Source organism: Hydractinia symbiolongicarpus, chromosome 11 (assembly GCF_029227915.1).
Source record: "Hydractinia symbiolongicarpus strain clone_291-10 chromosome 11, HSymV2.1, whole genome shotgun sequence".
Taxonomy (NCBI): Eukaryota; Metazoa; Cnidaria; class Hydrozoa; order Anthoathecata; family Hydractiniidae; genus Hydractinia; species Hydractinia symbiolongicarpus.
In genome coordinates this window covers 24,947,946-24,972,213 of record NC_079885.1, presented here as the reverse complement: position 1 = coordinate 24,972,213, position 24,268 = coordinate 24,947,946, and the positions used below count along the sequence as shown (strand labels likewise).

The window sequence follows — 24,268 nt, the reverse complement described above, 5'->3', positions numbered from 1 at the left end:
ACCACAGCCGGAAGAGCATAGGGCAGCAAAAAATGTATAGCTTGAAAAAGTATTAAAACCTATATTAAAATGCTCGCCGTACGTTTATCTGTCTGCGAGTCAAAATAGTTGCTGTGAGTATCGACGTGCAAATTCCAGTGGATTTTGCCACAGGCTAATGTAGTATAGTCTTCCAAATAAACATAGATTGAGTTTTTTATATGATATGTGAAAGGAAAGAAATCCCCACTTTAATAATTATCTGGTCTTTAATTTATGCTTTATTTGACGTTACCTTGTAACAAAATTATAACCACAATATTGAGTAGCTCAATAAAGTATGAAAAGATGTTTCATTTAACCCGTGCATAAAAGAAACACGTTTATTAAGTGACCAGTGTATTATTTTAATGTATGTAATTTTTTCGTACAGCTAAAGAGAATGCTTAGCAACCTAATTGTTGGAAATGAACTCGTGTAATAAATTATATTAGCATTCACATTTTAAAAAAAGTCTTTATTTCAAACATTTGATATTTATTTTCAGTTTTCAGAATTCAGCTGAAAATGAGAAATGGAAATGGAGAAATATTGATCTTGGTGTTAATGACGATGCTTCAAATCAACATTTGAAATTAGCGATGTTAAAACAGTTCTTGACTTTTCTCTGTGATTATGATATTTGCTGGCAGTTTTTGTACAGACAAATTTGAAATTTTTGTAGCATTCAAACGTGGCTAAGCTGTGTATATATATATCAAGACGAAGTAAACAAAAATATTTTCTATTTTTTGAAAATTCATTCATTGCATCGGCACTACATCTTAAAAGAAAACTAATTTTAAATTGATTCTGTTACTTGCTTTTTTACAAAAGAAAAAAATTAACACTGTCTTGATTTCTTCTATATTTTTCATGTTAGTCACTCAGATCATAGATAACAAGATAGAATGAGTTGTGTTCTTGTACGTAGGTCATATACCTTTCTCGAGAGATAAATTTTTAGAAGAGATGTGACGAAAATTTTCCTGGTGAGAACATTTTCGTCGGCGAAGTTTTCCTTTATAAGGCAACGCAATTGTAGCATAAAAACTGTAAATATTGGTGAGAAAATCAAATCCTTATTTCTTTTCGTTTCCAAACATTTACCTTTTTTGCTATCGTGTGTATTGTTAAAAAAATAAAAATGGTAGCTTCTCTTACTGTTACACTAATTGGAAAATGATGAAAAACATAGAAATCTAAATATGAACTGTTTATGTTGGTTTTTTCCCTTTTCAATTTCATAGATATTCGTATTTCTTTTTGTTATATTTTTGTCTCTTTTTTTTCTTGATTTTCTTTGATTTATTAATTTACTCTTTTTTAAATAGGGTGTTTTGGTTGCTTGTGGGACATATTTTAAAACATTCTGTTAAAATAGTAATTCTTATATGTGACAAAAAATATACTTTATTTTAAACTTTTGGATGAAGTCATCTGCTTCATCCTCTAAGTATCCTAATGATTTTCCCGCAGAATGAAAAAATTTGAATGCAATTTCCTCTGGCATATTTTTCTACTTGCTTTTGGAGACAGTAATGATATGGTCTGTCGTTGTAACTTACATGCAGCGACATCTAAAAAAGAAAGTACGTCCTTCCACGTACTAAAAAATTATTTTATATATCTTGTGAATATGGAAACGCGTTACTCGGCAACTGCTCTTATTATATTATAGCTTAGAAAGTGGTATAATGAAAATGAGAGAGAGAGAGAGGGTATGGTTCACACATGCTTTTACAAGAACTCCGAGCTTCGAGGAAACATTTCGTTGTTCTTAATTTTTCACGTTTAGAAACCTAAAATGTTTAAAAATTTTATTTAGAAGAAACCAAATGAGCTGCCATTTTTTTATGTTTTGTTTTTAAATCTGAAATGAGAAGGTAGATTTTTCTGAAAGCTTTTCGTCACTAAAAGCCTTATTTTCTGGTATAATTAGTGATCATATAAAGAGGAAATATAAATTACACATCAAATGTGAAATATCGCCGAGTAATGTTTTTTTAGCTTGTTTTAAATGTTGCTAGCACTTCTCTCCATATTTGGCTTCATTGTATTTGATACAAAACGTAAAAAATCTACAAAATGGACTTTTTTATTTATTTCTCATTTAATACAAATACAAGCTTTTTTTCATCGATTTGTTTTGACTTTTTAACTTGACCGTTTTAGCATCGACATTCAATGCACTTTTCTTTTTTTCATCAAATTTCTATAAACAAAGAATAAACATTTTTGATTTTGTTTTTTTGCCACGAGTCATGAGAAGAAAAGAAAATGTTGAAGACTTTTACACAGCTGGGTAAAGTCAAACAAGTATTTTATAAACGTCATTTTAAATATGCATTTCATTATTTCTTTTTGTATCTATTCTATTTGACTGAACTTGTATATAAAAAGAAGAAAAAAGTTAAAGCCACGTCTTGAAGAGAAGTTTTTGTGTTTTTAATTTTTAATTGAATTCACAAATATAATCAAGTTTAAAAATATACAGTTACGATGTCATAAAAATATACATCGAGGCAAATTTGAAGCGAGGGAAATTAGTTGCATAATTAGGCTCATAATCAGACGTAATTATATAAGACACAATGTTACGCTTCAATTAGCTGTGGAAAGTTTTTATTGTGAAATGGAGATGTTATATAGCGTAACGAAAATGTCTTTTGTGTGGACACAAATTTCTTGTTATATTTTTGTTCATCTCTTTCTATTCCACTGTGGTGTGCATTATGTGTGTGGATATTTACATATATTTTAATTCTTACTATATCTTTCTGTATCCTATTTTTCTGTTTTAGTTATGTTTTGTTTCAGTTTTTAAAGAAATTGATATCGCCTGTTATTTTTAATAGTGTTAAATTGGAGATAAATTTTTCAGTATTTTTAATATTTGTGTGTCCATGGTTTACCTAATTCTTAGAATAGATTGAAATAGGTTTAAATTTCAACTGTTTCCTGTCGTAATAGCAAACGTTGTGCTAAATCAAACCAGAAACTCTTTGACAACAACGAGATGGGGGGACTATATTTAGAAAATTTTGTTGATTAAAGACAAAAGTTAATGGCTATTTAAACTTTCCTTTTTTTATCTACCTTTCTTGATGTCTTGATCAAATTTCGTTGTTAGAGACTGTGAGGAGATTGCTTTCAGGCAGATGAAACACTTCGGCTTTGTTTTATATTCTATTGTATTTAACCAACGACCACTAAGTAGAACGACAGTGGACATTCAGCAGTTCTAACCTTCGAAAATAAGTCTACCTAATTACATGTTGAGGCTATCAAATGTTGATTTTACAGAGCTAAGGTCGCCTGCGTAAAGCATCTGACCCATATGCCGTGTGTCTTATCTGAGACCTTATCTGGGGTTGCCCCTCACGACCAAAATATTACCTTTAATTTCTTTGGTTATATAACCCATCAAGTGCGTTGTATTGGAACGGAAAAAAGCATCTCCCTGAATAAATCAATTTGCTATACAACGTGATTAACCTGTAATTGCCATTACGTCGTTAATTACAATTTGTGTATTGTCTTTCCAATTAAAGATCTATCAACAAGAGTTCATCAATCAACATACACAACTGAAGAAAGAAAAAAAACAAAAACACAAAAGGACAACGATATATTTTTATGGAAAATTTGATTGAAGGAAACATGCAGACACAACCTGATGTATTGATTGTCTTCCAATGTACAGTGTGTGGTGAAAATGACGAACTGTTAGGAGTTGACGAAACTGAAATTACTCAGATTAATTGGATTGCTGTCGATGTTGTTGAAAATAAGGTAATATTCTTCTTTATCGCCATCTCTATCTTTGATGTAAAATTTTATTTATTCATCCACATTAAAAAACGAATAAATACTGTTGGAAAATTTTTTATTGTTTTTTAACAAACATTCTCTTGGCTTAAAGGTAAAAGACAACGTTGTCAGCTGCTCATATGTTATGGTGTAATTTTTTAAAGAAATAAGAGTGCTATTTTTACTTTTTAAAAAATACTTTTCATTTTCTTTATGCATGAATCTACATATTCTTCTTATCCCTTTTAAGTTTGTTCTTGTAGAAATGCCCCAGAAAACAGAGAATAATGACTGCTTCACTCTGCTGTATCTACTATCAAAGGGATACAGTTGTTATTGGCGGTATTAATTCCAAAATAAATTAGAATCAGATAGCTCCCAATGAGTTCTTAGTATTCCACGTCATTTGTTTGTGTTGCTGAGTAAAATAAACATCTCCTTTGAACGCTGGCGCACACATACACCTTAACTTAGCTAGCTATATTTACAACAAAGCAATAACAACGAATTTAAAACAGTGATCGAAACCGCCTTGTTATCAGACAGTTTGTTTTTCGCAGTTTTTATATTTACGGTAGTAAGGAAACTTAAATCCGTCCCTCAAATCGTTGTTATTTTTCCTCATTGTGTTTTTTAAACCTCGTGTTTTAATCTGACTAACACCTCACTATCAAATCACTAATTATCAGCGAACGCGTGTTTTGATTATAAAAAGTTTGACAAAAGTACACATAACAAATTTTTTGTTTGTGGCCATATCACTTACACAGTTTAGTTCAGTGATGGTAATTAATACCTCATTAAGAAGAATAGGACCCCATTAAGTTACACTTAGCAGCATTATTTGTCACTTCCGTATATCAATAAAAATATGTTTTATGGTCATAATTGTGAAGAGTTTAAAAATAGCCCATGGTTTTCTCTCTGTACCGTTACCTCAACATCAAATTACATTTTTATTTTTATTTTTTAGTTCTTAGTTTTGATAGAATTTTTTTGCTGTTTCATACATTTTTGTTGAAGTTATTAATTACTAATAATTGCTCCCACGAATGCTAAGAAGTTGTAAACAATTTTGTTTCACGTGAATAAAATGTCAACGAAAACGTGCAGTGGAGGATGAAAAAAGATATCAACTTCTTGTTGTTCACGTGTCTTGAAAACAGAAGCATGCATATAAATCGCTGTTATCTAAATACATATATATTTGTTTGTTTTATTCTATTACTTTGATGTTTTTAGATTTTAAGGGAAGGTGAAATTCCAATTCATGGAAGTGAGAAAAAAGACGAAGAAAAAGATGAAAATGAAGAAAAAAAGGAAAAGAATGATATCGAGGAGAAAGAAGTAGTCGTTGAAAAAGAAGAAGAATCAGAAAAAGAAGAAAAAAAATTAAGCAAAGAAAAAGTTCAAACAGAAGACAATACATCTATTACTTTAAAAGAAGCTATCTTACAGGTGTGCAAATATCGAGGGTTTTTTTCTTTCTGAGTTAAAAAATAAATATGAAAACAACATGTTATAAAAAACATGATAAAATTAGTTACAAAACGAAACTTTACGATGATACATGCCGCTCTGTTTTATTTATAAGCTGGCTAGGTTCTAGCTAATCAAATTAAACATGTAAAAATTGCACGAGATATTAGCCTTTGCTGAAAAGCGGTGAAATAAAAAAGAGACTTAGTAAGAACATGGGGTAAAATCGGATATCACGATTCGGACATAAGAGGTGTTTATCAGCAGACCGGGCTGCATAATTTTTATGATATAAAATTTAGGGATACCAGGTCCCACTTTTCCCATACGCATTTAATTTTAGTGAGTCGTAGAATTTGTCAATTCTTATTTAACTCTCCCCCGCTTTCCTTTTCTGATTATTTACATCCACATAGCAATGGTAAAGATAATTTAAAAACAAACACAAGGAGAGCAGTATTTAACATTAAAAATTATTGTCATTAAAAAAATAATTAGTTTTTTGGATACATGAAAATCTTACCTTGATCGGAAAACTAGATATGTGTCTCTAATCACCTCGTTTATACACTCCAAAATTCATTTGAGGACAAAACTTTTGACTTTGTACCAATATCAAAGTATTTGACTCGTGCTGATCCTTTTTTGATAAACAAATGATAATCGTCACGTGGCGTATAATTTAGTTCAATGATTGATTAAATAGATATTTTTTCCCAGTAGATAAAGTGATTTCATTACGCAGTGTGTAATGTTTTATTTTTATTGGGAAGCGGTCTTTTGAGCATCGCTCAGAATGGATAAAAGAAATAAGTATTACTAGGCATTCATTTAAAGTTAAGAATGTTTTAAAAACAAATAAATAAATGGTCGTTCAGTATGTTCTAAAATACAAGTCAAATTTTAATAAGTAGTGATGCGGTTTTTTTGTTCCATTCAAGAAATCATCTAGCTAGTTGCTTCAACTGTTCTCCTAGCTCTGAATTTTGTCATGCACTTAAGTAAATGGAGGCAGTAGCGTATTTATTTTCGTGTGGGTAGCTTGCAAATGACGTTGATATGTTGGGTTTTATGATTAACTTTCTCTATTAAATCTTACGGCCATGTCATTGAAATATATTACTTATATTTAATGCAACTTCATGTAACAGTCCAATCACCATTATAACGTTTACATAAGAAGAAGCAGGTATCACTCTTTACGTAATTAAGATAAATTATACTTGTAAACACCACATAATAATTGAATTCACCAAAAATAAAATTACAATAAAAAAATTTATTAGTCAATTAAAAATTTTAGTATTTTAAAAAGGTTAACGCAAAATTTCAAAAATGTCTATCATATGCATCTGGAAACGAATTATTAAAGAAAAGGTATCCACACACCTGCAATCTCACACAAAGAAAATGAATGACGAGTGACATTTAAAAAATCATTAGTCAAGCGTTGTTTAAAAATCGAAAAGTTTGTAAAGAATAAATTAAATTTACTTATAAGATAACCATGACATATTCATCAAAGTCGTATTTTCAATTTTTATATGTCACTAAAGGTTTTTAATGCTTCTTTAGAGTTAGAGTTCACAACACGCAGGCTTTGATGTATTATTTCCTGCAATGCTTGCCAAAAACCTATGTTAATGTAATCATTTTTATACTAACGTGGTTTGGTAAATGCGGTTATTTCTTTCACGAGTGCACTACACTGCATGTACAGCACATGTCTAGGTGTGCAATCAGTTTGATTTTTAATAATTTTGAAGAGAAAAGTATGTGAGGGATACCTCTCATCTATTCTTCTTTCCCACTCTCATGTATTGTCGCAATCAAACACTTCATAGACTTAGTTGTTCCACTACGTGCATACCTACTTGTGAATTTTAAGTTTAGTCATTTTTTTATGCCTTTCATACTTGGATATCTTTAAAATATTACAAAATTATGATAATTTTCTTAAATTTCTTTTTAAATCCAATTTTGCGCTATTTTTGCGATGCTAAGTATTATCTTCTGAAAGTCGCGAAATAGAAATTTTAATTTTTCAAATTATGGAAAGAAAGAAAATTATACTCAAACGACTTGTCTATTTCAGTGACTTAAAGTTACTAGAGCAAAGCGCACAATTGCACTTACAAAATGTCACGTCATAAGATTTCAGGCTTTTTAATTTTTTTTTTTTTTTTACTCTTGATGTTTGCAAAATTAAAATAAGACAAGTTATTGATTGTTTTTACACTTCAAAATTAACAAAAAAAAGATATTTCTTAATTTTGTAATTCTTTATTTCATAATATCCATGTAAACAAATTGTTTTTCGTCTTCTTCTTACCTTGAATATGACCATATCCACATGCTAATAGCATTGTTCCTTCTTTAGTTTAACGAAATAGTGGAAGATTTATCAGCTGATGACAAAATTATTCGATTGGTGACGGAGAATAATTTACATCTTCGCCAATGTTTACATCCACGTGCATTCCAAAATGATATAGAACTTTCTGATGTATTTTTCCAGTACTTTGATATCAGGAAGGAATACAAAGCTTTCAGTGAAAAGTCAATACCGTTTAAAAATTTGAGAGAGATTGCAGAAGGTTTGTTTGTTTGTTTATCTACTATGTGAGGGATCGTGTTTTCAGAATTTAAATTTGTTTACTTTAGCATTCTTTTTTGATAATCTCTGCCACAAAGTATCAAAAGTACCAAGTAGGAAGAAAGGAAAGCACCTAAAAAATGCCAGCCAGTCGCTTGTACTCTGACTTCTTACAACGAGTCAATAAAGAGCTATAAAGAAAAAACTGCGCAGACATATTTCCTCTATTCCAGAACCTGTTTTTAAACTAACACGTCATATGTGAGATTACTTAAGCCCTGTGTCACACGAAATCCACGCAGTAAATAATCAGTAAATAGTTTCCTGATGCAAAGTTTATTCGTGTATATTTATTCTTTTCATAGATATGATCATCGAATCAAGTGAAGAAGCGTTAACTAGTGCGGAAAGTAAATGTCACTTCTGCGCAAGAGTCACACAACACCTTCTAAAAGAAGGTAAAACGCATCTCATGCTTACATAAATTTGATACTTTCAGTTAACCTTGTAATAGCCAACTTTTCCAATTAGTGCCTTTTTAAATATTTTCCACCTGTCATAAAGAACTGTAAGGAATAAATTCAGAAAAGCGTGTTTTTTTATATACTAAACTTTCTTTCATTCTTGCGTTGATTGACAATAACAATACCTTTTATTCCGTCAACTGATCCGTCCTAAGCTACATACCCAGACAGTTATGGTCAAACATTTTTTATAATACAGGCCACAAATTCTCGAAAGCTGAAGAAATCTCACGAGGTTTGGAAGCAGGAATGACGACAGGTTATGTTAAAGACGACACTATTATTCGATCACGTGGGTTGCCATGGCAAGTGTCGGATGTTGACGTTGCAGAATTTTTTGTCGGACTAAATATCGTTAAGTAAGTGCTTTGAACAAAACTTTGCGATCTATGATCAACGATAGTTGACACAGTTTGTGAAAGCATCATTTTGTATACGTCTTTCTGTCGCGAAAAATGGTACCGCAGTTAGGGAGACGCACGCAATGCGGTATAAAGAGGATGGCGAACCCGTGGATGTTGTTTCCACCAGCCATCGACTAGTAATTTCAGTTTTTACTAAAACGATCTTGAACAAACACACAAAAAACCCATGACCTTTACACACTGCTCAATGTAAGACTCCGCAGTTTCAAAACTTTCAAAATTAGAATTTGTATAATCGGTTTGCGTTTGTATCATTAACATTTTAAAAAAAACGTTAAAAAACCGTTTTAAGTGAAAAACAAATCTCAATTGGGGAGTTGCAAATAAACATTATCCTACACACTGGCAGACTTAATTGATAAAAACTGGTCCATAAATTTCTGGACCTCGTTCTCACGATATATCGCTAATATAATGTATTTTATCTCCCTATTGAATATATATATATATATGATAGATAACCAATAAAATAGTACATGAGATATGTAAAAACGTTTAATTTCTATTTTTTACTCAACAAAAGCAGGTGCTCTATTTAAATAAAAATATTGTCATTCCATTTTCTGTATCTTATATTATTATTTATCTTTATATTTCTTTCCACCTTCTATGCTATATTTATCTTCTTATTTTATTTAATGTAGAGGTGGAGTGGCTTTGTGTTTAAATTTGAAAGGTCGTCGAAATGGTGAAGCTTTGGTTCGGTTTGAGAATCAGGAACAAAGAGATCTAGCTTTAAAAAGACATAAGCATCATTTGCTTGGAAGATATATCGAGGTAACATAAATTTCTTTCAATGTTTGGTACATCGAGGTAAAAAAAACATTCCTTTTTTGCTTGATATACGAGTTATAGATTTTATTTTTATCTTGAATAATTTTATTTTTGTGTTAATATTAGGGTCCATTGTCGACAGTGATCATTGTCGACAGTATTATTGTTTATAACTGAATGCAGAGATTGTCATAAGGCATCATTCCTTTCCCCTTTACTAAAATTTAATAAATCTCTTGTGTAATGATTTCATCCAACCTGATTTCCTTCCAGGTATATAAAGGCACCGCTCAAGAATTTCTGAAAATCGCAAAAGGTCAGTCTTGTACCTTATTCCTTATTTTTATATAACATTTATTAACAACAATAGACATATATTGTAACTATTTATCTTCCAACAGGACCAGCTGGAGCTATGCATGCTGCAGCGACTTTCCTAACAAATGGCGGAGAAGTTATAATACGCATGCGCGGTCTTCCATTTGACGCAACTATTAATGACATCGTATGTAAATTTTCGTTTATGTTTTTGTCTTGTCCTATATGTGACATTTTTTTCTACCCACTTTAATTCCTTGAAAATCCAAGATAAAAATTTGACAGATAGGAAATTCACGCTCTTCCCTACAGGTGACTTTCTTTGGAGAATCTCCAAAGGTTTATCAAGGAGAAGAAGGTGTTATGTTGGTCTCTCATCCTGATGGAAGCTCCACCGGAGACGCTTTTGTTTTATTTGAAACAGAACCTGAAGGACAACTAGCATTAAAGAAACACAGGGAGAACATCGGAAAAAGATATGTTGAATTGTTCAGAAGTACGAGAGCTGAATTGCAACAGGTATAAATTCCTTTTTGCCAATTTGGAAGTGTGCGGGTTCTATCTAACGATAGAGCCTATCTACCTGTCCGGATTCCAACTAATATTAAGGCTATATACTATCAAGATTCTGCCAGTGACTAATAGAGGTGTTGCCTTCATTATAATAAATTGCTTAGTAGCAACCGCAACAATAGAAACCGTAAGGTAATCTTCTTTTCAAAAGTACTGCACGTAGATGCTAATAAAAGTTAAGAAGGACATGGTAACGTCAATGTTACTATCAACGATATTATTATTATCTCATCCTCCAATCAGCTTATCTCAATCTTTCACACTTACTCGAAAACATAGTTACAGCAAAACCATAAATTTAAACAATAACATGCCCTCCACTAGGACCGAAAAATTAATGTTCCATTAAAAAATATAAAGTATAATCAAATATGTAAGAAGGTAGTAATATGTAATATGTATAAAATATAGGATTGTTAATAATCTATATGGTTCTTGTAATTACGTTGTGCTTAAACTTCAATCAAATTCGTTTGTTCATTTAAATTGCCATGTAATTAGCAATTAAAAATATAATTCTTTTGGTCGCTAAAAGATTCATATAACTTTCCTCCTTTTGATTCTTTCAATGCAGTCTTATGTAGTGCAGTATTAAGAAGACATTGTGTAGCTCAGTTACTTCCTTAAACAGGTTAGTTTTTAGAAACTTTTTTTCTGTTGTAGTTGTGACTCCCAAATGTACATAAAATACATATATTGTAGTTAATTTATTTATATAATATAAAAACATATTTGACTTGCTGGACCAGCTGACTCTGCTATATTTTTTTCTTGTAAAACTAGTTGATTGTGGCAAGACTTACCTTTCAAATTTCTCTTTAGTTTTAAGTTAAAAAATAATTAATAATAATAAAAAGGGGTATTCACAACTAAGTTACCAGGAAAGTTTAAAAGCAAACTTACAACAGGGTTTTATTGGAAAAAAAGACAACATTATAAACAAATAAAACTTTATAAATTTGTTAAAAAAATTGCATTGTCACAGGCAACTCGAAGAATCTGATTTTTTTAATAACATCTAATTCCATAAAATGCCTTACATCACAATGAACTACGACAAGTGAACATTCTAGCCACGTTTACAACATTAATTCCCAACGCCAAAATTTCTCGTATTTTGTTAAACAAAGTAATTTGCAAATTTTGTTATTATAATTATTCATTGTATTGTACAAACACAAATATAAAAACTTAATATAAATCTTAATAACTTTAATTAATTCTTTATTCCCTTGCACCAAAACAAAACGCCGAAGTGTTAAACACTTGCAATTCTCAAATTTGTATTGAAAACACATTTAATGCAACCTGAATTTCTGTTTTGATAAGACATTTTGTGATTCTGCGAAACTTTAATTTTTTTGTCTTTCACATATACGCTGGAAGTTAGAATTGTCGCAAAGCTGCAAATTTATAAATAAATATATTTATACTCCAATCTTTTATCAATTATATTTGTATTAAAAAAAATCAAAAAATATTAAAATCTTACTTCTACTATTTTCAGTTAGCATGAGACTTTTGTGCAGAGAATGGTTAGTTAACAAAAATAATAATTTCTAAAACATATATATATTTCATATATTTTCCATGCGATTGTCACGATACCGTCTTCGAACTCTGAGATTAGGCCAGCAGCGAATTTAGTAAAGGAGGCCTTTTATACTTTTTTTGTGCTTCGAAGATATCCGGGTCACAAAATATTTTCTAAAGCTGGAAGCCTATTTTAAGTGGTTCCCATGTACAGCACTTTGTTGTTAGCTGACAACAATAACATAATAAAAAAGCCCTCGCCTTATTGTCAGAGTAATGACTTATCTATTTTGAAAGTTTACCATCAAAAAATACACATAACATAAAATAAAAAAACATTTTAACATACGATTTGCATTTGAGAAAATTTTCCAACTAATGGTATCAACAAAAAAGAGTATTAAATAATTCACTATTCCAGTAAGGATTACTTCGTTAAAAATATATCTATCTCTTGTAAGATCTGCACGAATTGATGTTATCAAAACAATCAAACGGTTATTAAAAGACAACTCCTTAACAACGTTGAAAAAATAGCAATTATAGCTTCAAATAAGCAGATTTTTTTGTTTACTAAAAATACTGTGTTCAAATTGATGGACTACATAGCAGGCTGATTTATTTACTTTCTTATTGATTTATTTATTGATTTTTTTTATCTAAATAAGAAAAGATTTTATAAAAGTTCACAAAAGAAGTAATCGGACAAATTTTGACACAGTGGTGACGGTAATGATTCTGCCGGAAGCCGATTTAAATTTATCCGTGTCAAGCCAGTAAATTAATACTTAATAAAATAATTGGTTCATTGGTCAATTTAGGTAGAAAACTTCAATAAATGTCATTAAATGTTCGTTCGTTAAAACATTGAAAATGTCAAACTTGAATCAATATACAGACAGTTCCCTGATATGTTTCTCAATACTCTTATTGCGTTTGCAAACACGCAAACACGTTGCAAAGTTGAAACGAAGAAACTTTGGTACGAAATGCGAAGTCATTTATTGCAAATACTGGTGTTGTCAAGCGCTGAGGAGGACTAAAGGCCATTATTACAAACAACCAAACATTGAAAACACGGAACAACGTTTGAAACCACTGCAACGTCAAAGTATAATTAAAAAGAGATTTAAGGGGATTAAATTTTCTCTAAGCATAATATTTATTCAAAAATATGTTCAAAATAAAAACAGCAATTCTAATATACATACATGAAACGGAATGTTGTTGTTAAGAATCAGAAAAAAAATAACGAGCTTCCAAAAAAATTTAAAAGTTGACTTGTATGCAACAGACAGATTTGGATGGAGATCTTTGGCATATATTTATATACATAACACAGTATCATCTTTATTGAAATTTCTCTGGTTAGCTCATTTCAAAAAAAAACACAAAAAAGGAAATAATGTTTACAATTAAGTTTGGAGAACAAATTTAAAAGGTTTGTGTTAATGTGGTTAGGGTGTGTTTAAATAATGATAACATCTCAAAAGATGTTTTTACTCAACGCATAACTAAATATACAACATGCTAAATTGACTAAATTAGTCTCTTTGTTTTTGGAATAGCTATAAAATATCTTCACTGCTTGGTAATTTCTTAGCTGTTCTCCTTGTATACTCCTCCTCAGAGATTTTTTAAAAGAACGACGTGTTAAAGATTAACACGTAGTAGTAAGGTATTTGCTTTAAATCCTAAGCAAATAGTCTCGGGTCCCTTTGACACACTTTAAATGTAGCTTATGTGGATGGGACATTTAGCACCACCTTTTGACTGTCTTGTGTAACAAGCAAGCAGGTTGGAGCAACGCTCTGCAATCTCTGGCGGTAATGTGAAATGGATAAATGCAAAGGGGAAAATTAACTCGCTGCAAGGATTGAGCTCCTATGCAAGTCAAGGTCCCTCCTACTCACTGTTTACTATTTCAAGCACATTCTTCACTAGTACTTCTTCTTTAGGTTCATTCTGTAAGCGATTCTTAGAATGTTTTATTTTCTACGATACCGTTGATAGTGTTCATGTAAAATTCTTCTGTCATTAGCAATAACATATTTCATGCATTTAACTGATTTTCTCTTAGTCCTGGGCATTTAGGTCTTAATTTTATTTCTGAATTTACGTGTTAAAATATCCACAAATGTAATACTTGATTTTCTGTTGCTGGTGATGATTCTGATGCTGAAAACAGAAAATAACGGAAATGACATACTAATTAGCCTGTCTGTTTCTTAATTGCAAAAACATAAATTCGAATTTGATAATAATGCACTTTATTCGGCATGTTCATATATTGAGCTTGTACAACCTAATGACAGAATTACTACTACTACTCCTGGCTCGCTTTAACAAATCAGCAGTTGTGTTGATGTACAGATGTTAATGATGGAGATGTTAATCTTATCCTTATCGTTGAAACAAAGTTTTATTCAACCTGTATACAGTTACGTTACCACAAATAGTTGCTTCTAATGGATCAAACTAATCAATTTAAAGATGTAAAATCATTGAACTAACTCAAAGTACAAAAAGTAAGAAATTATTTTACGCATACATGAAAGACACTTCAGCGGTGGAAACACTATTATCAATATTACTAATTAGTTCTTGATGCATGCATTATATATACATTATATATACATCATTCAGAACTCCTCTTACATGATAAGGGGTGACTTGTAGCTGTGTTCAGGACACTTCCTGAACTGAAGAACAGACTTTGTGGCTATACAACGAACCCCGAAATCACTTAGCTACATGCTTTATATGATGTTGCTTTCTTTATCATTTGCTTGTAGAGTTTTTCATCATATGAATATCTGGTCAAGTAATCTGAAAGCCTTAGCTATGCTAGTTCATGCAGAGAATAAAGTTTTCGTTGCTAAGTTATGTAGAGTTGGTATTTGTAAATCTTTTTACGAGACTGGTAGTTACGTTGAAAGAACAGAAATCTGTAAAATGTTTAGTTAAATTTAAATTCATCATTATAAGAAACAATGTTCAAAAAAATATATAAATAAATAAAATCAGAGGAGAAAATAGAGAAAAACGAGCACTATAAAATATTTATGTTTACTTTAAGGGAATCGGAATTAATTAATAATTAAAGAACAAAGGCTATACTATCTTTCTTTCTTTGTTCGTATTCTCTTCATTGTTTTCTTTTTCTTCTTTCGGTAGATTTTTTTTATCACACACAAAAATCACATCGTTCATCATTCTTTCCTGGAGGTTATGTGAAAAGTGTTGCTCTGAGTGAGATAGAAATATATTTTCAAGTATAATAATGTAAACTCTATTGCAGAGCAGTAGGTATTATTTCCTTAATCTTTGTATTTTCTTGAATATTTTTGTTAATGTTTAGCTAGCTTGTGACATTTTTTGAAGTACAACAATCAAACATTTAATAGATGCAACTAAAAAAGTGTAAAAGTGATTATAAACCCTTCCAGTCGTTATTGAACAATATGATGCCGTGCGATTGGGCGGCCATGCTTATGAAAATGAAAAAAAGTAAAGAGGGTTTAAGATGGAGCTAGAATATTTTTGGATAATTATTATAGCAATCCACTTTTTGCTATAACTAGCTATATTCTTCTCAATTTTTTTTATAATTATTATCATTAAGAAAAATACTATCTGTAATAAAAGAAACTTTCGAAACACTTTCGTGTGAACTGAAGTGTTAAAACTAAATTTTGAACATTTTAACCAAATAACGGTAGAAAATTCAAGAAAAGCCTATACCAAAAACCAAATTTGCTAATAAGAAGCTCAAACATTTTTAAAACGTTTTTATATTTTTTATATTATTTCGTGTAGTTTTAATTATTCGATGAATCAGGTACATTTGAAAAATTTTATTTCTTGTCGAATTATAACGTACATGCCCACGAAAGATATTAGTTGCGTTCATAGAAAGAAAACAGAAACTTTCATTTCAGACCACTTCAGATAATAACACTGGTTGGGTGGTTGAATTCTTATTGCATTTCCCATCTTTTATTATATTTATCTTTTCTTATATTTTGTTTAATTATATTTTCTTGTTGCTGTGATTTCGTTTCTCAGTTCCAGCAGGTGCAAGAATTTGAATTTAGGAAATGAAATAGCAAAAGAAAAAAGAAAAAGAAAAAAAAGATATTTATTGTCTAAATTAATAATCATGGCAAAGTAGAACATACATGTGCATTTTTCCCTTCTTATTTTCTGAATTTGTGAATATACATATTTTAAATCTTAATTGTTTTGTTTTTAACCGTAATGAAACTTACAAAATAAAATGGATATCCAAAATATCTTGGCGGTGTTCACACAATCATTTCCTCAATGTGAGTGATTAAAAATACGACTTTTTTGTACAAGCACGCTATATAAGTGACGTCACAAATGACGTCATAACATTTTACTATAAATATTTAAATATAAATAATTTTGCATCTTTCGCCATTTTTCGCCTGGATAGATTTTTTTTCATATTGCGGTCCAAGTTTTAAACCTGAACACGAAATTCAAATAGAGAACTGCTTTCAAAAAAATTAAAAGTTTTCTTAACAACCACAGAATACAAGAAGGCTAACTAAGTTTGTTACACAAACTTCCTCTCTTATGATTCAAAATTTTATAATAACATGTCTAGAACTGATCGGTTATTATCAATGTTGAGAATACTGTCTATTTTCCTAAACTGCTAAATAAGATTATATGTTATCTGAGACAATAGTCAACACAAGCAACATGGACAGAAACTTGTTCAGAATGCAAGAAAAAAGCAAAACACTACGTTTCCAGATAAATTGGAAATGTCGGTTTTCATGATAGTGTATTCAGCCTGTGAATGGCCATTGAACAATGTTTTTTTGTTTTGAATTCAAAACATTCCAATTAAAGACAACAGTTCATCCATATAAACTTTACAATTTTATGAAGAAATGAATCTTCCCCTAGTTTGATTATTGAATGCACATTTCATAAAAATGCTCATGTCAAGCTAAATATGAATGCAACAGGCTGGTGCCTATACTTTTGTGTATTCCTCTTCCAACTTTTTCTTGGCTAAAGTACCTTCTGGCAGCCATTGTTATGTTCTATAGATATTTCTTTATTAAACTGTGTGCTATTTATACTTGTTGAAAAGTCTTGCGTAAAATCCACATACGTGCACGATCACTTTCTTACTACTTGTTGGCTCGTGAAAAGGGCTGATCAAATCACGCTTAACATAAAAACACATCACACTGTAAAGTGAGATAGTAGATAGATTAGTTTTCATTTAGCAATCACCTTCTTGTTTACATATTTGTTTATTTTACTGAGACAATTGTTGATTTTACACTTGTGTGAACCACATGTGCCTCAACAAATATGATATAATTGACGTCAAAAAAACATAAAGTTGGATTTACAACCCAAGCCTTTTAACATATGTAGCTAAGGCTTAATTTACATATTAAAACATTCTATAGTTAAGGCTGTACCTACACTTGCATATGTTCTTTTTGTCCATTCATTTTTATGTAAATAAAATTTTATAAGAACACTAATTTGGGTAAGAAAGTGCTGAGAACAAACTAGAGATAGAACGAGAATACCAAAATGTTTCTTTTTAAAGTTTTTGAAACTTTTATAGTGCGAAAACACATTCTATTAAGGTTAAATAATGAAATAACAAGGTCACAGAAAACGCAAATATAGAGTTTGCAAGTCCTTAATCTATCTATTTGCGAAAGTTTTTAATAAAAAAAATACTTAACAACATTACTCATATGACGTCAGACTGTTATTTATTTAAAGTTATTTTTGTGCAATGTTATTCCATTAATCTGTTGATAACATCTCTTATAGCAACGCGGCTATAGCGATTGTCCATTCGCGTCATTTCATATTATGTCTAGCTACACACTAACTATTTATACATCGACAAAATGCTAATGGACGTCTATGGTAATGTTGCAAAACCTTCGAGTTAGCATTTTTCAGCTTGTATTATTAATACTTGTTAATAATTTGACTTTGCTACACGCCAATTGATGCGACCAAGTCAATTTTTTAAGAAAGCGATTTTGGTCCCAAAACCTCCCCGCGTAACAATTGATGCTAAAATTACAAGTATTTTCCTGAGAAAAATAAGAAACGAAATATCATCTTTGGACAATAATATGTCATGTCTGTTTACCAGACATTTCTTTATCATCCGATTATATTAATTAATTTTATATACGAAGCTTAAAGAAAAAATATTAACGTCTTTGAAAAGTCACCAAAACGAAATATTTGTTCAAAAAGTTTCAATATTCATGTCTCTTCAAGACGATTCGCTAGATTTGTTTATATTTTGCTCTTCCAGGGGGTCATTATATTTTTAAAAATACATATGTTGTTGTCGTCACAAAGTAGCTCAAAATAACGTGATAAAGCTTAAAAGACACCCCCTGGTTCGTTAAGTTATATAAATAAAAGGGCTTGTCAAGTCTCTTCTGGTTTCCAACGTAACATTTAAGATGAAGACTTAAGACTTCGTGTCATTGATTTACAAAAGGTCTTCTGCAAACACTGTCATACTTTAAGAAAAGACAAGCTTACAATGGAAGAGGTAGGATGGGTTTATGATTTTTTCTAATCAAAAGTTTGTTCACTTTATCGTGACCTTTATTTCTACTGGAAGGTCAAATGTTGTTTTTGTTTATTTAACGGTTCTGTATCTGTCTTAATGTCGCTTTTAAAGGATACTTTTTAGAGAGGGCAAAACGTTTCTCCATATGTTATATATAAGCAATGTCAAAACTACCATGAATTTTTCTATTACATCTTATGCCGGAAACCATGGCGTTCAAAGTACTTGACGCGAAGAGGACTTTAAGAATCCAAGTACAATCGCGAAGTTGAAAAGCCAATAGCTACCTTATTACTATCCCTCCACACCAATCTTCTTCCGTGGTAACTCCAAAAAAAAAATTAAAATTGATAAACAGATACCTAACCAATTACACTAAAGTAATTTTACTGAGACATTAAATCTGCAAGTACCTTACCTACCCTTGCATGACAGTCCCTGGGGAGTTTAAACTATTTCATGCGGGAAAAAGGTTCGTGCTGCGTCTTGCTTGAGCTATACATTTAATATAACGTCAACAGAAGCTTGCGTGAAAGGTTATCAAGTTATTGATAAATAACAGATAAGGCATTTGCAGTAGCCTTGTTTTTAATTGAGAAATCATTCGAGTTAAAAGCAAATATCTCTCATGTTCACAGTTCCTTGTTGTGACGTACGTAGTTTGTTGTTGTTTTTAATCTCATCTTTACTTGAGTGTTAACAATGAAATCTGAGTGGAAATCTTATACCCATGTGTTTTCCACATGAATAAACTTGAAAGTATCGCTCTTAACTTTTAATTCTTTGTTCCAACAATGTCAACTTTTATCTCCTTTTCTTTTATTTTAATCTTGTTCACTTATACAGATTTTTTTCCATCCATGGTATTCCATTTGACTGATTTGAAATACTTTCTTAATCATTGTTAATTATCCAACTTTAAAATAAGCTAAAAGGTGATAAATACAACAAATCAAAATGATAAGCATTTAGGGTCCAGCTTTTGTTCCAAGATATCTTTTTTATCTTCAAACAAGGCAACACAAAGTTTATTTCAATGTACCAGAAAAATTTTAGCATGTTTTGTTTGTTCCATGCCACAATCGTTGTAACATTTCTTAAAAATTTATTTCATTTTTTTTTCAGGTGTTAACGATGTACAACGTTGGATACCAACTAAATAATCCGTTTGCCGGTCAAATGTTTCAACCTACAGTACCCACGGTTATGACAGATCGGGCTCTCATTAATCAACGATTGCAAGCTTTGATGAATATGTCATGTTTGCGCATGCGCGGGTTACCCTTCTCTGCTGGTCAGAAAGACATTCTCAATTTCCTTGTTAATCACGCAGACAATGTGATCGGAACAGTTCACATAATTTACAATCTACAGGTAAGTGCGATTCGTGCAACACCTTCACCAGTTTGTTTCCTCGAAAAGAAAATTTTACCCGATGTTTTTTGTCGAGAACAATATTACTACCATTGCACACTTTATTTAAAGTTTATTTTGCATTGCTAAGGGGGCATGAACGTAGTCTAGCTGTTTCTCTGCATTAATAACATATAATTGAATCTCCTTACAAAAAAGTTGGGAATCTGTGTAGACATTAGATATTAATTTTTTTTAAATATTTTATCCTTCAGAATAATTGCAATCATCTCACAATATATTTATTTACTTCTATTAAAACATCAGTTTGTGGTAATATTTGTACAGATCACATAATAACCTTTTTATTTTAACTTTTGACTTTATGATTTTTAGGGTCGTCCATCAGGAGAAGCTTTTGTTCAGATGCAAAATCCTGATCAAGCTCACAAATGCGCAGACGATCTTCATCTAAAGCATATGGGTGAACGATATATCGAAGTTTTCCAATGCAGTGTGCAGGATATGACATGGATGCTTGCTACAAGCCATGCAAACCAGCTAGCATCACAACATTTGAATCAAGCTAACAATAACACAAATAAAAACAACAGCAATAACAATGGTACTAACTATCACCCACAAACGCCCTCTCCACCACCGCCACTCTTGCAAACAACGCAATCGCCGCCAATGAATGGTCTTATTAGCACACCGCCGCCAACCATTACAACAAATGGTTATTTAACACCAAGTTTATCTCCTGTACCAATGTATACAAATCCTTATCCACCGATGTTATCTCCAATCCCGGCTGGATTTTTGCCACCTCCGCATTTATCACCCACCCATGGAGTGCCACCTGCATTACCAGCCATGCTGGGACAAATGGTAAGAAGAAAATTTATCCTCATAAATGAGTTTTATCGACTACTTTGTTTTAACTGTACTCGCTGGACATTCGTCTGTATAAAAAATTTATCAAGGTCTTTATCAAACAATTGTTAAGGGGTGCGCAATATGCCATTTTTTTCAATTATAGTGACTTACACGAAAGTTGAATATAGATTTGGGTAATCCTCCTAAAATGAGATTTAGCGATTACTTTGTTTTAACTCGCTGGAAATTTCTATCTCTCCGCCTGTAAAACAACTGTATCTAGCTACAACAATTGTTAAGGGGGTGCGCAATCGGCTCTTTTTCGATTACAGTGAATTACAGGAATATTGAACATAGATTTAGTTTATTTCTACTATACTACAAGCATTCCTATACACCAGTCTTTCTTTTTAACTCCCATGATACTAAAGTTTGTGTAAGTCACTAATATCCAGAATAATCAGCCGTTTCGTAGTCATTATAATATCAACTTTTTTCTTTTAGTACAATCCTGAATCATTACAATTTCACAAACACGCTAATCAAAATGGCGTGACGTATATAACGTTCAACTCGCCAGCGGAAGCCCAACGAGCGATACATGATCGACACAGACACCACATTAGTCACATGTTTATTGCTCATTGAACCCTGGAAAATAACGACCGCATAGCAACAGCATAGCAACAACGACCAAAATGCAAGTCAGTAGAAGAGGAGTGTTTCACAGGGAGAACATCAAAGAAATGTCCATGAACAGTATTTTTCGTTTTGATATTCCATGCTGTTCAAGTCAGATTGTTGATTTTAGAAAAAGTGGAGAGATTGTGTGTGTATGATCTCACTCCCTAAGATAAAACACAGAGTTTATATTTATTTCAGTACTTTTTTCAATCTTCGTATATCATAAGCAGTTGTACTGTGAAAATGAATATTTTTTTTTTTGCAAACAAAACTCTCCTTTTTGTCTTCCAGCGATTAACGTTGTGTTGAAATGCTCGTCCATTTTTTCAAAACAACTGCATTTTCCGCTTATTTTGAAATTTTTACCTTTTCAGTATCTAAATGTCTATACGAAATTTATTTATTTTATCATCGTAGTAGAATATTTTGAAGTTATTTCCAGTCCGCGTTTTCAAAAATTATTGGACGAAACGAAACTGGTACCTAGATAGTGGATTTACGTGAAAAAGTTTTATCAATAAATATAAAAAAAAGATAATAAAGAAATAAATCCAAATAACAAGGATCAGAAACTTTATCACATATCCACTTTGTTAATAAATCAATAACTTGTACCCAAGCTTCTAATTGTGTTTGCCTTTAAAAATCATGAAGTTTGGATACAAGGTTGTATAATAACAACTAATAATGCCATATAAAATGACAAAATATAATTTTTATTTAAAATCTAGCTTTTAGAAAGCTTATAAGTAGTAATTATACATACCCAGAAGTAAAAATACAAAACATCAGATGCTAGAAATTTCTTTTGTCAAAACTAATCTCTATAAAACATAATCTCGTTCCTAGACCTTTTCATCTCTCAATGTTGCAGCGCCTTCACCGTCACTCATAATAAGGGAGCAAAAGGCTCTAGGATCGAGGTTGTGTTTCATTTGCAAGCCTTCTGCAGCTATCCTTAAATTTATATTCTGTATTTTATTTTTGTTTCATTTACTACGATATGCTACGATTACCTTTTTTTTGTTTGAATCTCTACCACCCAAGGTTTATTTGCATCCATAAAGGAATCGAGTTTTTCGCAAGAAAATACTTTTAGCAGCATTTAAAAATGTTTTCACCAAAGTTTGAGTCCCCCTCCCTCCCTTTGCAACATTTAAATAAATTTTTGTCATGAATTTATAATTAGAATTGTAAATTGTATTATTAATAAAATTTTTTCACAGCTGACGACAAGTGTATTACTTCGTCCTAAATGAAAGATTATAAATAGCAAGTGCTCTTAATACATGTTTTGTATTTCTTCTCATGTCCTCCTTCTCCAAATTACTTCTTGTCACAATCACTATGGTGTTTATCACGTCTTCAACCTCCTTACTGTCTCTACAATCTCTTATCTTTACGACTTGTTAATTTCGAAAAGCTGCGTAGAACGTTGAGGAACGAAGACAGTTTTCGAAGTTATCAATAGACATGAATGGAAATAAATTGTCTGTTGGCAACTATGCTTTGAATTGATGTCATGATATTCACGAAATTCGATTTACGGCTGTTTTACATGCATTTTTCAGATGATTAGCAACAAAACGTGTTTCGTATCGATAAAGTAAATACCTTATTACTACAGGTGTATTTCTAATAGCATCAACTTTATTAGGCAAAATTTGCCTAAAAACTACCGGAATATCCTGAAACCCAATGTCTCAAGCCATGGAAATTCTATAAAAAAGTTAAACATTTCGTTGCAACAGTCGCGGCTATGCGACGTCAATGGAAACACATGTTGTACAACAAAACGTAACAAGCGATATTTGAAGAGATTCTGTTCTAGCCATATGGTAAACCGTCAGATTATGTCTTCTATATTGGAAGCATGGCAAGGCCAAATAAGATACTTCGCGTTTGGTAAAAAATTATGAAAATGGAACTGTCAAAATAAAAACGAGAACTGTGACACGTAACGTTGTTGCGTCGTTGCTAGAGTGGTTAATTTGAGTTAGTGTTATATTATAAATAAGAACAAGAAGCAGGGGCTGCATAAACTATATCGCATGTCAATCCCAATTACTCATCATTGCAACAATTTCACAAAACCTAAAAATTAATTTACAACTGTTCCTGGCGTGAGGATATGATGCATGGCTATGATACTTACTGACTTTTTATATTTATCTATCAACACCTGTCTGTACAATCTTCACGTCCCATACCTCTAGGAGCCTCTGGCCATTTCTCGAAACTACCGCTTAAAAATTCTTTTGAAATCCTTATAATGGGGAAATTCATTAGGATTATTCTTGGAGCTTGAAAGTCTCAATACAACTGTATTTCGTTGAGAGGAATCATTTCGCAAAAAAACATTCTAAAAACTTTTGTATTTTGCATTGCTATATCATTTTGTGTTATTCGCCAGCTGTCAAACCGGTTTTAGAAATGTTTAATATAAAAGTCGTCCAATTAAATATTTATACTCAAGGCGTAATAGCTCAAAGGCAGTTTTTCTAAAATTTGCGTAAAAAAAATGACGTAGAAATCACTAATTTTGAACGTATTTAGAAAGCAGGATAAAGAGCAGTATGTAAAAATAAGTACGCTGAAGAAGTTTATTTGTTAGAAGAAATTTTGATTCCTTTCTTCATCTCTAAGCAATATTAGGCTAAAATGCCTTAAATGATGTTCTTACTATTTC

General features: G+C 31.3%; 2 protein-coding genes across 2 annotated transcripts in view; both read left to right on the top strand.

Moving 5' to 3' along the window:
- Window positions 1-24,268, top strand: part of LOC130614309 (uncharacterized) — a 100,645-nt gene that overhangs the window by 56,666 nt on the left and 19,711 nt on the right. The gene's annotated exons all lie outside the window — the stretch shown is intronic.
- Window positions 3,458-22,809, top strand: LOC130614305 (epithelial splicing regulatory protein 1-like). The gene is made up of 12 exons (XM_057435731.1): window positions 3,458-3,813; window positions 5,074-5,289; window positions 7,691-7,907; window positions 8,272-8,364; window positions 8,630-8,789; window positions 9,500-9,632; window positions 9,903-9,945; window positions 10,031-10,134; window positions 10,260-10,466; window positions 19,789-20,037; window positions 20,413-20,907; window positions 21,400-22,809. Exons 1-12 carry the CDS (start codon window positions 3,658-3,660, stop codon window positions 21,541-21,543), a joined length of 2,217 nt encoding a protein of 738 aa, XP_057291714.1. The 5' UTR covers window positions 3,458-3,657; the 3' UTR covers window positions 21,544-22,809.

Excerpts from the sequence above, each read along its gene's own strand:
- LOC130614305 (XM_057435731.1), top strand. The coding sequence starts at position 3,658 with ATGGAAAATTTGATTGAAGGAAACATGCAGACACAACCTGATGTATTG. Across the intron at positions 3,814-5,073 it reads TCGATGTTGTTGAAAATAAG|ATTTTAAGGGAAGGTGAAAT; the intron begins GTAATATTCTTC and ends TGATGTTTTTAG. Across the intron at positions 10,467-19,788 it reads CGAGAGCTGAATTGCAACAG|GTGTTAACGATGTACAACGT; the intron begins GTATAAATTCCT and ends TTTTTTTTTCAG.